This window comes from Culex pipiens, chromosome 2 (assembly GCF_016801865.2).
Source record: "Culex pipiens pallens isolate TS chromosome 2, TS_CPP_V2, whole genome shotgun sequence".
Taxonomy (NCBI): domain Eukaryota; kingdom Metazoa; phylum Arthropoda; class Insecta; order Diptera; family Culicidae; genus Culex; species Culex pipiens.
Window position 1 is genome coordinate 81261959 of NC_068938.1, and position 18847 is coordinate 81280805.

At 35.6% G+C, this 18847-nt stretch overlaps 1 protein-coding gene across 2 annotated transcripts in view; it reads left to right on the plus strand.

The window, feature by feature from the left end:
• LOC120428131 (uncharacterized) overlaps positions 1 to 18847 on the plus strand; it is a 481672-nt gene that overhangs the window by 435195 nt on the left and 27630 nt on the right. For both annotated transcript variants that reach the window (XM_052708221.1, XM_052708222.1), the window contains exons 11-12: positions 14776 to 14878; positions 18070 to 18281. In XM_052708221.1, coding sequence (XP_052564181.1) covers positions 14776 to 14878; positions 18070 to 18281 — 315 coding nt within the window. The remainder of the gene's footprint in view (positions 1 to 14775; positions 14879 to 18069; positions 18282 to 18847) is intronic.

Genomic DNA, 18847 nt, shown 5'->3' on the forward strand with positions numbered 1-18847 from the left:
AAAACTTGATTTGCAAAAAATACTATTTTTAATTTTAAAGCGGATGATTTTGGGTTCGATTTCCATCTGCTGCAACCTTCCATCGGATGAGGAAGTAAAATGTAGATCCCGGCCTTGGTTGTTAGGCCGTTAAGTCATTCCAGGTGTAGGAGTCGTCTCCATGCCATAAGTACAAACAACACACCAAACCAAGCCTACTCCGGTGGAATCGCTGGCGGCGGTTGGACTCGCAATCCAAAGGTCTTCAGTTCAAACACTGGGGTGGAAGGTTCCTTGGAGTAGAAAGAGGTTTGGATGCTTCATTTTTCGATGTAAAATCAAATTTGCAATCAAAAAGTACTTAAGTGAAATTTTGATAAAGTGCACCGTTTTCAAGTTAAATCCATTTTTAGGTGATTTTTTTGAAAACAGTCGCAGTTTTTCATTTTTTTAAATTAGTGCACATGTTTGCCCACTTTGAAAAAAATATTTTTGAAGAGCTGAGAAAATTCTCTATATTTTACATTTTTGAACTTTGTTGATACGACCCTTAGTTGCTGAGATATTGCCATGCAAAGATTTAAAAACAGGAAAATTGAGCAATTCTCTACGAAATCGGTCTTTTTTCTTCAATTTTAATTTTTGTATTTTTTAATCCGACTGAAACTTTTTTGGTGCCTTCGGTATGCCCAAAGAAGCCATTTTGCATCATTAGTTTGTCCATATAATTTTCCATACAAATTTGGCAGCTGTCCATACAAAAATGATGTATGAAAATTCAAAAATCTGTATCTTTTGAAGGAATTTTTTGATCGATTTGGTGTCTTCGGCAAAGTTGTAGGTATGGATACGGACTACACTGGAAAAAAATAATACACGGTAAAAAAAATTTGGTGATTTTTTTATTTAACTTTTTATCACTAAAACTTGATTTACAAAAAAACACTATTTTTAATTTTTTTTATTTTTTGATATGTTTTAGAAGGCATAAAATGCCAACTTTTCAGAAATTTCCAGGTTGTGCAAAAAATCATTGACCGAGTTATGAATTTTTTAATCAATACTGATTTTTTCAAAAAATCGAAATTTTGGTCGTAAAAATTTTTCAACTTCATTTTTCGATGTAAAATCAAATTTGCAATAAAAAAGTACTTTAGTGAAATTTTGATAAAGTGCACCGTTTTCAAGTTAAAGCCATATTTAAGTGACTTTTTTGAAAATAGTCGCAGTTTTTCATTTTTTAAAATTAGTGCACATGTTTGCCCAGTTTTGGAAAAAATATTTTTGAAAAGCTGAGAAAATTCTCTATATTTTGCTTATTCGGACTTTGTTGATACGACCTTTAGTTGCTGAGATATTGCAATGCAAAGGTTTAAAAACAGGAAAATTGATGTTTTCTAAGTTTCACCCAAACAACCCACCATTTTTTATCGACAATATCTCAGCAATTAATGGTCCGATTTTCAATGTTAATATATGAAGCAATTGTGAAATTTTCCGATCTTTTCGAAAAAAATATTTTCGGAATTTTCAAATCAAGACTAACATTTTAAAAGGGCGTAATATTGAATGTTTGGCCTTTTTGAAATGTTAGTCTTGATTTGAAAATTCCGAAAATATTTTTTTCGAAAAGATCGGAAAATTTCACAATTGTTTCATGTATTAACATTGAAAATCGGACCATTAGTTGCTAAGATATTGAAGATAGAAAATGGTGGGTTGTTTGGGTGAAACTTAGAAAACATCAATTTTCCTGTTTTTAAACCTTTGCATTGCAATATCTCAGCAACTAAAGGTCGTACCAACAAAGTCCGGATAAGCAAAATATAGAGAATTTTCTCAGCTTTTCAAAAATATTTTTTCCAAAACTGGGCAAACATGTGCACTAATTTTAAAAAATGAAAAACTGCGACTATTTTCAAAAAAGTCACTTAAATATGGCTTTAACTTGAAAACGGTGCACTTTATCAAAATTTCACTAAAGTACTTTTTTATTGCAAATTTGATTTTACATCGAAAAATGAAGTTGAAAAATTTTTACGACCAAAATTTCGATTTTTTGAAAAAATCAGTATTGATTAAAAAATTCATAACTCGGTCAATGATTTTTTGCACAACCTGGAAATTTCTGAAAAGTTGGCATTTTATGTCCTCTAAAACATATCAAAAAATAAAAAAAATTAAAAATAGTGTTTTTTTGTAAATCAAGTTTTAGTGATAAAAAGTTAAATAAAAAAATCACCAAATTTTTTTTACCGTGTATTATTTTTTTCCAGTGTAGTCCGTATCCATACCTACAACTTTGCCGAAGACACCAAATCGATCAAAAAATTCCTTCAAAAGATACAGATTTTTGAATTTTCATACATCATTTTTGTATGGACAGCTGCCAAATTTGTATGGAAAATTATATGGACAAACTAATGATGCAAAATGGCTTCTTTGGGTATACCGAAGGCACCAAAAAAGTTTCAGTCGGATTAAAAAATACAAAAAAAATCGAATGACCGAAATCCTAGAGAACTGCTCAATTGATGATTTCTAAGTCCCAACCAAACAACGCACAATTTTCCAATGTCGATATCTCAGCAAATAATGGTCCGATTTTGAATGTTAAAATATGAAACAGTCGTGAAATTTCGATCGTTTCGAAAAAAATGTTTTCAAAAATTTTAAACCAAGACTAACATTTTAAAAGGGCGAAATATTGAATGATTGGCCCTTTTGAAATGTTAGTCTTGGTTTAAAAATTTTGAAAATATTTTTTTTCGAAAAGATCGGAAAATTTTACGAATGTTTCATATTTTAACATTGAAAATCGGACCATTAGTTGCTGAGATATCGACATTAGAAAATGGTGTGTTGTTTGGGTGGGACTTAGAAAACATCAATTTTCCTGTTTTTAAACCTTTACATGGCAATATCTCAGCAACTAAGGGTCGTATCAACAAAGTTCAAGAATGCAAAATATAGAGAATTTTCTCAGCTTTTCAAAAATATTTTTTTCAAAAGTGGGCAAACATGTGCACTAATTTTAAAAATGAAATACTGCGACTATTTTCAAAAAAGTCACCTAAAAATGGATTTAAACTTGAAAACGGTGCACTTTATCAAAATTTTCCTAAAGTACTTTTTGATTGCAAATATGTTTTTAAATCGATAAATAAAGTTGAAAAATTTTGCGACCTATTTTTCGATTTTTTGAAAAAAATCAGTATTGATTTAAAAATTCATAACTCGCTCAAAGATTTTTTGCACAACCTGGAAATTTCTGAAAAGTTGGCATTGAATGTCCTCTCAAACATATCAAAAAATAAAAAAAATAAAAATAGTGTTTGTTTTTTTGCAAATCAAGTTTTAGTGACAAAAAGTTAAATAAAAAATCACTTAAATTTTTTTTTACCGTGCATCATTTTTTTTCAGTGTAGTCCATATTCATACCTACAACTTTGCCGAAGACACCAAATCGATCAATAAATTCCTTCAAAAGATACAGATTTTTGAATTTTCATACATCATTTTTGTATGGCCAGCTACCAAATTTGTATGGAAAATTATATGGACAAACTAATGATGCAAAATGGCTTCGTTGGGCATATCGAAGGCAACAAAAAAGTATCAGTTGGATTAAAAAATACAAAAAAAAATCGAATGACCGAAATCTGAGAGAATTGCTCATTGGACGATTTGTCAAACATAACTGAAAATTCAAATTACTGGTGTTTGCTCGTGTTTAGACCAAACCTCATGAAATTTTCAGCGCAAGTTTTCTGGAATGTCTTCTTTCAGATGCGTTTTGAAAAACTTAGCTACCTATTTCCGTACTAAAATTATTGATATTTTCGTGAAAATTACGATTTTGACCGACACTGACTATTTTGACGATATCTCCAAAAATATTGATCGGACCCATTTCATTTTTTGAGCACTTAAATCTTGGGGACCATCCACAAACCACGTGGACACTTTTTTGGTAATCTCGAACCCCCCCTCCCCTCTCGTGGACAATTGTCCATACAATAAAAATCATTTTTGTATGGAGCGTGGACAATCGCCATAACCCCTCCCCCCCCCCTAAAGTGTCCACGTGGTTTATGGATGGTCCCTTGATATAGTTTCTTAATATTATTCCAAATTGCAGCCAAATCCATTCATAGCAACCAATGTTTCAGCGGTTTGAATTTTGGAGACTGAGCAATTCTCTACGAAATCGGTCTTTTTCAGAAAATTAATTTTTGTTTTTTTTTAATCCGACTGAAACTTGTTTGGTGCCTTGTCCATATAATTTTCTACACAAATTTGGCAGCTGTCCATACAAAAACGGTGTATGAAAATTCTAAAATCTGTATCTTTTGAAGAAATTTTTTGATCGATTTGGTGTCTTCGGCAAAGTTGTAGGTTTGGATAAGGACTGCACTGAAAAAAATAATACACGGTAAAAAAAATTAGCGAGATTTTTTTTTTCTTCTTAATGCTATATTTATTGAATTGAATTGAGGAATCAACCAACGAATTCAATCATGAAAACAAACATTTCAATGTTCCAAATTCACGACAATTTATTGTTTCATATTTTCCACACCGATGTCCCGTCACCGTGTACTGATAACACACACAACACAAATCGTTTGTTGATCCACTGCTGTACCCTTTTTTGACTGCCTTTTTTTTGCTTATGCCCGCCAAAGTCATTGTGGTAAAACTTCCGGGGTGTGGGCGTGATGGTTGAACGAAAAAAAAAATATTTAGGAAAGAAAGATGTTTAAGCCACATTTCACGCGCTGATACCACAAGCTTTCTTCACTGTGCGTGAGTGGTTATGGGTGTGTTTTACGTCATTTCCGTTCAAGGGAAAACTGACATGAATAATCGAGCTGTTTTAGAAAAGCTGTCGAATGGATATTTTAGTTTGTGCAAAAATTCTTTTAAGATATTTTTGTAGTTTTTTATAGCTTAGACACAATAGTGTCTACAGAAAATATTTTGCGAAATTTCACTATATAAAATCATTATGTGTCAATTTCAGGCATTCAAACTAAACGTCTGTATGTTTTAAAATGATAATTTAAAATAAATTTCTAATATGATTTGCTCAAATCAGCTATCGCAACATTTTCCCAGTGATTGCGCACTAATCCCACAATTTATCCCCATCATCATCATCATCATTATCACTCACAATGACAGCATTGTCATCGCCAGTGTGAGCGGCGTCGCGACGCCGCCGCCATGGCCACGTCATCGTTCATCGACAACGGCATTTCCATGTCAGTAGAATTTGTGACAGGAGAAGAAGGAGCCTAGGCCTTTGTGGATTGGAAACTGCGCTTGACAGGTCGGAGGCTTTGTTTTTGCCATCAATTGTGAGGTGCTTCTTTTAAAAGGGGGAACAGGGGGTAAAATGGATCGACTTTAAGATTTGCAGCATTTTCAATCAAAACAAGGGCGTCTGTATTGCAGGACAATGTTGAAATTCTCACAGTCAAATGTGACATTTAACCCCCTAACACACCGCAATAAATTCACGGCTGGAGGGGCTCCATTGTTCCCAGAATGGAGATCATCCTGTTGAGACAGCTAAAACACCGTTCTTCTTTATTTGAGCGAACAATCACTGGCAAACGGCCTTCCGTTTGCTTTTTGTCGAGCCCTGAAAAACAAGCTGGAATTTAGCGAGAAATCGTCGTTAAATTTGAGCTTCAACGAGAGGAAAAAAAACTTTTCCCTCGTTTGTTTTTGTTGACCAAACCCCGTAGAAAGTTGGCGCTCGTTTTTACCCCAGTGGTGTGTGGGTGGCTGGGTGGTGGTGTGTTTTTGCTGCTCTGACCCTGGCGCCAGCTGAAAAATTGCATGATAAATCGCTTTTCATGACACGACAAACCTGCGAGAACAGGTCACCCCATACCGCACCACCACCACCACCAGCCGGCAGGTTATTCAAATATATATTACATAAACATTACCTGTCCCATAAATCATATCTGGCGTCACCAGGCTGCAGGAATGTCGCGCACGTGCAGCTTTTGGAGGAGAAAACACAAGTGAACGCACGTGTTGGGTTGACTGGCGCCGATTTTTAGGACAGGGATAAAGGATGAAAATATACTAAAATGAATTGGACCACTGGAAAAATTCATTTCAAATTTGAAATTCAAATTATTGAACATGTAAAAGTGAAAGTTCAAAAAAGGGCAAAAAATGTCAAAATATTTTGAAGATTAAACGCAAATTTGCTGAGCAAATAAATAAAAGAGCAACGTTTGCACTCCATCCAATAGTATGAACTGATTTTCAGGATTTAAATTGTACACCCAACCGGCGGTCGCATGATTGTGATGCATGGCGGCATGAAAGTATATCAGAATCTGCATGAAATCTGTCCTCATGCATTTTTTGCGATATAGGGGTATGACATTTTTGCCCGTTACCGACAATTATCGACATTACCGACGGCTGATTGATTGCATTGTAGAAAAAAAAGTTAACTGAATGAGGTTTGAACCATAAACTTCTCGGTTGTTGACCCGACACGCTACCACCGCGCCATGGACGCTTGATGAAATGAGAGGGATGTACATCTGTATTGTTGCTCGGAGACGCGCCAGCATTATATGTGTTGGTGAGAACTGACATGTTTACACGCGGCGCAAAATGAGCTATGAGCTTGCTGCAAAAACTGTTATAAAATATAACATTTTCTACAGCAAATCCACTGTTGCAGATTTTGATATATATTTTTCCTTCGGGTGTATTTAAAATGTAACAAGTCACGAAAATCAGATTCAACCCGCGTCGTACATTTAACCAACTAGATTTACCAATGTGGATAAAAAAGACGGGTGCTGAAAAAATCTAGTTTTTCCACGAATAGAATAATTTTTATTTTTCAATATTGGAAAACACACTTTCCATTAATTATTTGTTAAGTTGAAGTTTGTTTTCAAACTTTTTTTTTAATTCAAAACAAGTGTCAAACTCCAAAACGGCATCGAAAAATGTTGCTTTTCGATACAAGAATTTAACAACAGCTACATTTTTTTTTTGAACAAAGATCGAGCATGAGCATGAGCATGAGCATGAGCATGGTTGACTGCCAATGAGCTGCTACTCCGTTATTGACAGATCAGCTGAAGTTAAACAATGAATCAAAAATGATCAGTGGGAGCCAACCATCCGTTCACTGTTTAACCCCTGAAGACCCCGACTTTATTAGTCAATACCGGCGCCCTCCCAAGAAGCCTGCAGTTCAACGAAAGGGAGGAATGTTAGTCCGATAGTTGAAGTTGCAGACTCATCAAGCACATAGTTTTTCGTTATATACTTGTTGATACCGCTTGAGACCGTTGAATCCACAGCATCTCCTTCAAGCATCACGTGATTATTTTTTTTTGGGTTAGTAGGATAAGGTATTGGCTTTTCGATGCCTCCCAAGCTACGATGCTATGGGGAGAACTTTCATAACAAACCCGTCGGCGAGCCTTCCGAGCAACGATGCTATGGGAAGGTCTTTCTAATTAGCACACCAAAACACTCGCGCACAGGTATTTAAATACTGAATAAATGTATTTTTTCATCACGATTACCCAGACGACATTGATGATATAGGAAGGACTTTTATACAGTCATGTACAGTAATACTTAAACTTATTTTAATGCAACAATTCACACGACGTCGTGCCTCCCGATCAACGATGATGTAGGAAGGACTTGAGCAAGCCAATCAGGATGAAACACGAAATAAAATTCTTTTCTTTTCACACACAATGCCACATAATTGACCACGCGTCACCAACCAACAAATTGAACTGATTTTCTTCTGCTTGTGGGCAAGCCAACCAGGATGAAACACGAAATAAAATTTTCTTCTTTTCACACACAATGCCACATAATTGACCGCGCGTCACCACCCAACAAATTGAACTGATTTATTTCTGCTTGTGGGCAAGCCAACCAGGATGAAACACGAAATAAAATTTTTTTCTTTTCACACACAATGCCACATAATCGACCGCGCGTCACCACCCAACAAATTGAACTCTTTTTTTTTTTTTGAACAAAGATCGAAGATAAATACTGAGTACTTGGATGACAGTTTTCTAATATTGAAAACATGATATCAATTTTGCAAATTTCGAATGAAAAAATAATTATGTATCTTTTTTGGGCAAAAAAACAAAATTTTGCGTTGCTGTTCATCGGAATTTCACATAAATAAAACAACAAAAGAAAATGTAATTTAAATTGTTTTCAGTGGAATAGTCTTTTTAACATTAAAATTAAGAAGTTTTTAGACATAATCTTATAAAATATTTGCAACGGCCTTAATATCAGTAAGTATTTTTTGATATTTTAAAAAGAACAAAAGTTATAATTAAACATTATTCTAGAAGTGATTATGAGTGATTATGGTATACACGATGTTTTTAATTACTCATCAAAAGCCGAAGGATTCAAATTCATCGTTTTAACAAAATGAAATAGAATGGATTAAAAAAAAAGTTTTGCGAGATTATTATTTCAACATTTCTTTTTTGTTCTTAAATAGTTATCTGTAGATTGATTTCCGAAAAAGAATCATAAAATTATCAGTGAAAACTTTTTTTAAGGGGAATTTGAAAAACGTCTTCAGAATTTCTGAATTACTTTGAAATAAGTATACTGAAAAAGCATTCAAATATGAAGATATTTCTGAATCCTGTTGCAAAAACACTTTAAATTTCTGATTTGATCTATTTTTTTTTTGCTTTTTTTTTTGCTGATTTTTTAACTTTTTTCACATACAATCAACTTTCCAAATTTCTTTTGTTTTTAATTTTCGATATGTGTTAGAGGGCAAAAAATTGCAATTTTTGAACCATAGAGAAGAATGGACAAAACAAAATATGTACCCCGAGTTAGTTATAGTCCATTTTAACAAAAAATTTTTTTTTAAAAAGCATTGGAAAGAGGAACTCTTAATATTAAAGAAAATTCTATGATTGGAAGTGTAGTTTTATGTGACTTAGTCAATGTTTTTAAAAATGTTTTTTTTTTTCTGAGGTTTATATTTTGAGAAACTAAGTTTGCAGTATTTTTTGTAGTATATCAGACTATGTCTCTAAGCCAGGGGTGACCAAAGAATGGCCTACGGGCCAAATGTGGACCGTGAGGTGATATGTTGTGGCCCGCAGACCAGTTATGTATGATCACATAAAATGGCGCATTGGATAAGCTGTAAAGCTATTTTATGATTCTTAAAATTGACATTTTTAAATTTTATTAATAAAAAACGCATGGTAATATTTTGTTGAACAATCTATCTTATGAAAACAATTTCACACGTGTACATGTACTTAAGAACAGTAAATTTCGTTAAAAACTTTACCAAACATTTTTGGAAGTTATGAAAAGTTCAAATTTTACTAAAGTGGAAAACTGTATAGACTGAAAAAAATATAGGAATTCCATATTAATTTAAAAGTCACGACGCCACATTTTCATGGGTTGGGCACCGAACTTTTTCTGCACTTCTAAACCACCTACCTTCAGATTCAAACTCACGACATTTGGGTTACTTATTGAATACGTAACATCTGATTCAGGCTGACCAAAATTTATTGAAATATTATTGAAATTGGAGGATAATTGTTGAAAAATCTCTTTGAAACGATTTATAATTTAAGTTGTAGAAAACCATTTTTCACTTTCATTCAATTTGTACAACAACGATTGTCTTCACAGGCCTACAGTCACAAAATTATCCATCACCCATCAACCTACATCAGACCGTGGAATATATATATTAGGGTGTTTCATCCAAAACCAAAAGTTCTCAGAATTAGGCAAACCGAGGTTCCCCTAGTAGAGGATACCCATAGGGACTCTCATGCCAAATATCAGCCCATTTGGTTGAGAATTGGCCTGTCCCCAGCGGTTTAAAGTTTACATGGAAATTACTATGGGATTTTTGTGCTTTTCGTTCAATCATTCCTACAGGTCTGGGGACAACATGGATTCACTCGGAATAAAGACAGGTGTGTAGGGGATGGTCCAATGAACACATTCCAGAAGGAATTAGGCTTGTCCATTCTGTCCCCAAGGTGCGCATTGGATCGACGTCCGGTGTCTCCAAAACCAACGATTCATCCTTCAAAAGCATCGCATTTCCTTAGTATGCTATGACGGCTAGGTGAAAACCACGACGCCCCATATCAGACGGTGAACACGTGGAGAGGCATCGATTGCATTATTAACACAAAATCATCATTTTACGTTATTTAGAATAGTTGAAATTCTTCCAGGAACAACAATAATTATAATTTTAGTACTTTAAAGAATGTTTCTGAGCCAAAACTCGAGTAGATGCTCTGCCACGTGTTCACCGTCTGACATGGGGCGTCGTAATTTTCTCCTAGCCGTCATAGCATACTAAGGACAATGCGTACATTTGAAGGGTGAATCGATGATTCTGGAGACACCGGACGTCGATCCAATGCGCACCTTGGGGACAGAATGGACAAGCCTAATTCCTTCTGGAATGTGTTCATTGGACCATCCCCTACACACCTGTCTTTATTCCGAGTGAATCCATGTTGTCCCCAGACCTGTAGGAACGATTGAACGAAAAGCACAAAAATCCCATAGTAATTTCAATGTAAACTTTAAACCGCTGGGGACAGGCCAATTCTCAACCAAATGGGCTGATATTTGGCATGAGAGTCCCTATGGGTATCCTCTACTAGGGGAACCTCGGTTTGCCTGATTCTGAGAACTTTTTTGTTTGGCTGAAACACCCTAATATATATATTTTTTTTTACAAAAATATTGTATGATTGTTGGTTGAGGCATGAACGTTGCAACAATTTAGCTTATTTTTTTGTTATTTTTATTAAATAAAAATTAACCAATTGATTAAAGCTGTTTGAAAAAAAAAATTGTTTTCTAATAATTGAATGACGAAAATTTGCAAAAAATACTTATAATTTTTTTTTTTTTCACCACTCAAAAACTTTGATTACCCCTGCTCTAAGCATTTTTTTCAATTTCAATGGTAATGGTATCGTTTTAAAGTAGAAAATGTGAAAAACAAGCAAAAATATAAAAATGGTGATGATCAGAGATGATAGAGTTAGCCAAATACTATCAGAAACAAACAAAAACTAAACAAAATAAATGCAAATTTAAAATTGAAACAAGAAAAATATAAAACAAGAGAAGTAAAGTTTTTCGTGGAACAAAAGTTTCTCATAATGAAAAAAAAAATGAATATTTCGAAAAAAATGGGCAATAGAGGGTTAAAAAACATAGATTTTTGTGTTTCTTTTTTATTTCATTCGCTGTGTTTCACAAACTAGAGGTTCAATTTTCAATGACTATTAGGCATTTTTTTCTAAAATTTTCTGAATTTTTGGAAATTCTTTTAAGATGTAATGCGTAATCAAAGACTCTATTTTCATAAGTTAAAAAGGGATTTTTTCAATTAAAATTTAATTTAAAGTGGCTGGATGAAAAATCCGTTAAGCAACACAGCAAAAAATCCGACGGTAAAATCGCATGCAAAAGCATGCAAATCACCTCAAAATGCAATCGACGGAATTCAAACCCAACACCAATAGTAAGGACTGGCGCCTCAGCCCACTTGGCCATCAGACCGATGAAATTTTTTAAGGATAAACGCATATGTGAGCTTGACATTTCGGTCAAGTAGGTTTCCCATACTGATGGGCTACATATTTCAGTGTGTAAAGTCACATTAAATTGCATAAAATTATGCAATATTTATTTTACACCAAGGCCTTTTACACGCAGCGGGATTACTAATTTTGTTGCTGTGAATATTCACACTTTTTTTTAATTCATAACTTAAAACTAAAAATTTGTTAACTCATTTCTTTTCAAGAAAAACATTTTTTGTAGAAAATCATAACTAGGCGGCAAAATTTTTGTCTACACAGCAAATAAAGTAGTAATCCAGCTGCGTGTAAAAGGCTTGGGTGTAAAATAAATTTTGCATTTTCTAATGAAATTCTGTGTAATATTACACCCTGAAATATGTAGCCCATCAGTATGGGAAACCTACTTGACCGAAATGTCAAGCTCAGATATGCATTTATCCTTTCCATTTTTCATCGGTCTGATGGCCGAGCGGGCTAAGGCGCCAGCCCTTACTGATGGTGCTGGGTTTGAATCCCGTCGGTTGCAACTTTTTTTTTGTGTTTACAAAAATTGTACATGCATTGTGTAATATTAAGTGTTTATTTTGACGAAGGTGATGTGCATGCTTTTGCATGCGATTTTACCATCGGATTTTTTGCTGTGTATGCTTCCCTATGGCTCAAAATTGGCCTTGTTATCATTAAAAATTGAGATTTTGGGAAATTTATTTTTTGCTTCCAAAAAGTTTATTTTAAAACGGCTAAAAATCCCTGTACCTATTTTTCTGAATATTCCTCATCAATACCTACAACTTTGCCCAAGACATTAAACCGATCAGAAAATTCCTTCAAAAGACATTCTTTTAGATTTTCGAATATTTACGTACCATTTTTGTATGGACTGCTGCTGAAATTGTATGGAGCCTTGTATGACACAAAATGGCTTCTTTGCTCCCATGGAAGGACCTCACAAACTTTAAACTAAACAAAAAATATATAAATAAAATCCATTTCCAGTTTTGGTGGAGAACAGCTCAAAATTTTTAATATTGAGCTTACATAAACCAGTGCACTGTATAAAAATAACAAACTACTACTTCAATGTAAAACTACCTGAATGAAATCTAAGCTCTATAAAGTCCTGTAAAATATCAGTTATTAAAGAAGTGTTAAAAAAATTCTCCTTGCTTATCACACATTTACTATGAACCTCAATCTTCAATTTCTCCCAAGCGCCCCCCAATGTGGGTCACGTTGCAATTACTTCCGGGTCAACCGCGATGGCCCCTCAAGCCACCGCCCCCACTTTTCTCCTGACAGATCTCGCCTCTTCCTGCGTAAAAGCGTATACCGCCCCAGGAAAAAATAACGAAAATAACACATCGATGTTTACGTCCCGCACCAGTCAGGTGCTGGTAGTGCTTCAATGAGCAATCGCTCAACCCGGGGCTTATTACGGTGGGCGGGTCTGTGGGGAAATTACCTCCCTCCCCCGTGATCACCTCCTTCAAAACTCAACAAAATTGCGAATCGACCCATTTCGTCAAATTGGCGGAACGTTATTTGAAACGATTTCCAATTTACGTAATGTGTTTTTTTTTGTTGTTGAGAGATTTAAACTGAACCATTGGTAAACATTATTGTGGAAAGTCGTTTATTTGATGGGATTCAAAAAGGTCATCCTTCCAGATCATTTGCCATTCTGGGTGATTGTATCGGATGGTTTGCCGTAATCACGTCCAAGATATCACTTTCGCAATTAAAAGGCATTTCAGCAGCAGAATGCTCAATATTCCTCAGACTGAACCTGCAATTAGTGCTCACTTTTAATTGCCAACAATGATGATAGTCCTCTAACCGCTCCGACCCTCCGGAAAGTTCTCCCCTGAAAGTATGCAAACCGAAGGAGCCATCTGTTGGAATTACACTATTACACCGAAGGAAGGAGATGCAATAGAAACACTTTTAATCCGATATTGATTTTCCAACTCCCCGAAGGTAAGGGAGCATCTACCTTGGCAATATTTGTATGCATTCAGGTTGGACAAAGGGAAACAGCAAGGTTGCTTGGTGACAATAGTGAAGCTGACGTGAGATGCTGCCACACGAATGGGGATGCAATGGTGGGATACGAAATTGAAATCGTTCACTTTAATTTTACACTTGAATTGGTTTGCCTTGTTCAATCATTGGTTCTGTGTGGCAAATCGCTTTGTTTCTGTTAAGAAATAAATGTGTATTTCATATCTTAGACCTTATACCATACTTGGGGATACCCTGAGGATTTTTCCTTATCCCCATAAAAAAGTGGAGCATCAACACTTCCTGTTGAGGTTCAGGAGTTGGTTTTATTCCCAATTATCAATTCCTAGACAATCAGTCCTTGAAAATCATCGAAGCAAAGCGAATACAAGGTTGAATTGCATGGGAGAACTGAGTCTAAATCCGGACTATGAGCTCAATGGGGCGAAAACTCGACCATCCCAAGCCAAGATCATTTTCTATAGGATTTTGTATGGGAAATGTTATTTTTTATGTTATAGCCGTTTTTGAGTGAAGTACTAAACTTATCAAATCAATATCCAATCACCAATCCATCGTATCTTAGGTTAGTTGAAACCATGACCATCTTTAGAGAACGCCCGGATGCTTTCAGCATGTAACACCAAGGTTACACACAAACCTACAAAGTACAATATACACATGACATTCCCCTGCGGGTGGTCAAACTCCAAAGGACCAGAAGGCCAGCAGATTGTCGTTTGAAATCACGAAAGAGATCAGCAGCAGATATTGTCCTTCCTGAGGAGCTACCGGACCCATAATCCTGCCCCAGCAGGCGATGCATTCTTTGCCGAGTTTAGGATTCAAAACAGGGATCATCGTCTCACATTTCATCTCCAGTGACTTTTCTACTCTATTTTTTTTCCTCTCGCTACGTGTGTGTGTGTGTGCCGGCGCCCACCGTGAAATAAATATATTGCAGAATAACAATGACATATTGTGCCCCGTCCGGAATTGTTCCGGCGGAACCGACCGGAACCGGACGGACGGACGAAGGCAATATGGCTGCAGCAGAAGGCACTACAATTGTTATAAATGATATTTTTATCCTGTTCTTTTTTTTCATGCATCTCTTTTCATTCTCCTGCGAATGGTACAGTTGTGCAATGTCAACCCATGTGCCAACGGTGGAACCTGCTGGACCACGGAGGAATCGTTCTACTGCGCCTGCCGACCCGGATTCACCGGCAAGATGTGTGAAGGTAAGGATTTTTTTAATTGTATTGTGACATCAGATCATGTTGCTTAATCCAAATGAATATATTACTGGCATTCGAAATTCCAGGCGAGTTGACACATGTTTTAAACGTTTGAACATTCAAAAGAATATGGGTTAATATCAACTTAACACTGTTATGACTGTTCCAAAGTAATAAATACACTCAACCCCCAGTGGTTGTCACTTTTTCGTTTGACACTTTTTAGTTTGTACCCTGTTGGTTGGTCAAAGTCAAACTAAAAAGTGACGGACTGTCACTTTTTACACGGCGCTCACGCACACTATCAAAACAAGCGTTTGCTAGTGTGTGTGAACTCCGTGTAAAAGGGGTGTCAAACTAAAAAGCGACCCCGTTCGTTTGACAACAGTTGGTGCACATCGGTAGAACTTGAGATTCAAATAGTGGGATTTATACAGTGCTGCCTCTAGCGGTGCAGAGCTCCAACTTTTGTAACAGATTTAATAATAGAGGGGTTTATCAACAGCACGATTTTTTCTCCAGCCTGAGCAAATAACACGAAACACAACTTTAGAACATTGACTGATAGAAATTGGAATAAACTGTTATACACATAAAAGAAAACAAAATCGTAGCTGGCCATGCAAAAAACAATTTTCAAATGTTTACAAATTTCCGTCCATCTTTAGGAATCATTTTCGTTAATATTCCATTGCGTCCTAAAAGAAACGGATTTCCATAAAAATAAAATTATAATAGAAAATGATTTGTGTGAACATTGCTTGATCGATAACTGGGGAAGTGCCTGCTGAATAGATTGTTTTCCGGTGGTTGGAGATGGTTGGATCTGTTACGAGCTTTATTTTTATGATTCTTGTACCAAGAAGACATAAGTTAAACTGAGAGAAACATTACGCTTAAAAGGTAGGTTAGTTATTTGAAAAAAAATGGTTCAACGATACAATTTTAAATGTGCCTCCAATTGATCACTTCCGTTGTCTTAGTTGATGTCACCAGGCCAAGTTTTTTTCAACTTTCAATTTGTAATCTTGTTGAAATAGTTGTTTTTGGAAGATGTTACGCAACACGCCTAACATTGCGCGGGATGGCCAGTTGAACGGAAATACCATTTAACTAAATTTTTAGTTGATAAAAAGATGCAAATCGTGATGAGCTTGTTTGTTTCGATTCATTGCTACGAATGTCAGTCTAACTGGTATACATTTTCTTTTATGAGATCGTAGTGTGTTGAGAAATCATCCAGGGCAAATTTATCGTAGAACACTACACTGAAAAAAAAGTTCCAAATTCCTAAATTATAGGAATTTTGGCTCCTTTCCTTATTAAGTTATCCAAAAAAAACCCGATTACTAGAATAAAGAATTTGGGTACCATTTTTTTATTTCAGTGTAATGGACTGATTTCTCGTCACACTTTTTGAACAGAAATTTGTTCAAAGTTCCACGGATGTAGTTGGTGTCAAACCATCGGGTTTGAGTGTAGCTCAAATAAAAGAGAACAAGCAACTCATCATTGTTGAAAACGGCAAAAGTGATGAGAAATGGTCGAACAGCTTAGTGTGATTAAAATGGGTATATCTGGAGTTTTTTTTTTTTTAAAGGACCAATAAACCAAATTTCCAGTTTTTGCTCTTTGGGTGTTTTTGAAACCGCCTTGAGTCATTTGGAAATTTGGTTTATTGGTCCTTTTCAAAAAAAAACTTCAGATATTTCCCCTAATTTGAAATCCGCCAAGAAATATTATTTCAAGAAAACAAAAAAAAACTTAAATTAACGATTTACTGGACTCACTAAACTGGTCAAATATGAGCTGACTTGCTCAATGCAGTGATAAGATATTGTGGCATACGATTTTTGATTCTGGAATCAGACATTAGGATGATTAGTTTTGCAAAAAGTTTTACCGATTAATCTAAGTACTTGACATTTCTACAAGCAAAATAAAAGGCCGATTGCCGAAATTTTAAGCTAATCAATGCAGAGAAAATTTATGAAAAAATAAAAGAATTGCAAGAAAAAATAAATGTTGGTCATTAATTATGGATTTTATATAAGATATAAGGAATGATGTAAAAATTTGTTTTAACACTGTCCAATGCCTTCTATTGTTATTATCACTAGCAAATGTTAGTATATTGCTAAATCTATTGACCTCTGTCAGTTCCCAGCTGTCTGCCGCGCCCACACAGTATTGCTGTATCGTAAATTATGTGGATGGAAATCCTGCACGATTCAACAATCCTTTTTTACCAACATTAAACAAAAATAATCTGCAATAATATTGGAAAATAAAGCAATCCTTATAATCTCTTCAAAGAGAATAATTTTTGACAAGATTTAATACTATGCATCTTGAATAACTTTATTTTTCAGTAACTTTTAAATAAAACATTTGAGCGTTCATTTTAAGCAGATTTTAGAGTATCATGAAATTGCCCAGAAACTTTATTGTTTTGGAATTGGCATGGTTACCTTGAAAAGTAGCTGAATTTTATTTTTCAGCATTCATTTGATCGGGATTTTGCGCATGAGAGAAGGCAATCGGTTTATTTCCAAATCCTCTCGCATTGCACTTCTCAAAACTCTTTTGCTGAAGATTCTTCTTCGCTGACTACCAAACATTCCCACGCACTAATCTTGCCAGATTTTCCCGACCATAGAAACAGGAAAACCATTTGTTCACGGCACTATAAATAATAGAGAGAATTAGTTTGCTTTAATTCCATTCGCGGAACCAGATACGAAGCAAAAAAAAGCTCCACTTTTTTTGTTCCGGTTATGAATACGAAATTTATTTGCCATCGTTTCCCACTTTGCACACCTTTTTGCCGATTTTCCACCTCCAAAAGTGGTGGCCCAAACACGGTCAACGAACGCGTGGAACTTCGCAGCGCTGATGGTGGACGGCAATAAAAATTGGCTTTTCTCTGATTTATGTTTCAATTTTGGCGCCGAATTTAGGGGAAATATATCACGGAGGATTTCATTTAGTAGTAGTGGGAGCTTTTTTTGGAATTCCTCCCCCACAGAAGAGAAAGAGTACAAATGAATTTTGGAGAAGTCGACTAATTGCAGTTGTTGAATGGGTCAATTAAAATAAGACTCGCGGTTTATTATTCCGTCGAAAATAAAATTGTAATTTATTACGGGATTTTCACTTTAAATGAAAAATTAAATTAATTAAACTCATTTCAGAAAACTTCGTCATCGATTCGGTGGTCAGCTCGAGCGAGATGCTGTCCGACAATCTGAGCCAGAACGGGCAAAGTGGCCACGCCAGCAGTGCCATCTACGGACTCGATTCGGAAGCGCGTGGCATCGGCAAGCGGGCCGGGGCCATTGAGCTGCACAACGCGTACATCGCAGCGGGAACGTTAGCGGCGGCCATCCTGATCGTGGCCATTGTGGTAAGTTTCTGGGTGGGAGGTTTCCGTCTTGGTGGTGTCGAGTTTGAACAGTTTTTGGATCGAGTATTTATTCTTAACCAGTAGCGTGGCCAGGCTCTGACAGAAGGGGGGACACACGCAAAGTAAATATTTTGGTTACGGTGTTTGTGAGTGACCCCTCAGACAAATTTAGAACAAATTTCTGTCGAAGAGGGTGGCACGGGACCGCAGGTATTCTTAACAACAATGATTACATTATGGTCTCTAGCCCGGGTCAAAAAAATTAAAATTGCTCAGATCAAAAAGTATACAACATCGCCCGAAAGTGTAATAAAAATATGGCCTTCGTCTCAAATTTCAGCCCATTTGGTTGAAAATTGGCTTGCCAGTAGCAGGAACAAGTTTAAATGGGATTTAACAAGTAAAAAGTTTTTTTTTCTCACATGCCACTTTTTGGGGAATATTTGAAGTGCACCGTTTCTAAGTTATAGCCATTTTCAGGTAACTTTTTTGAAAATAGTCGCAGTTAATCATTTTTTTTTAAATTAGTGCCCATGTTTGCCCACTTTTGAAAAAAATATTTTTGA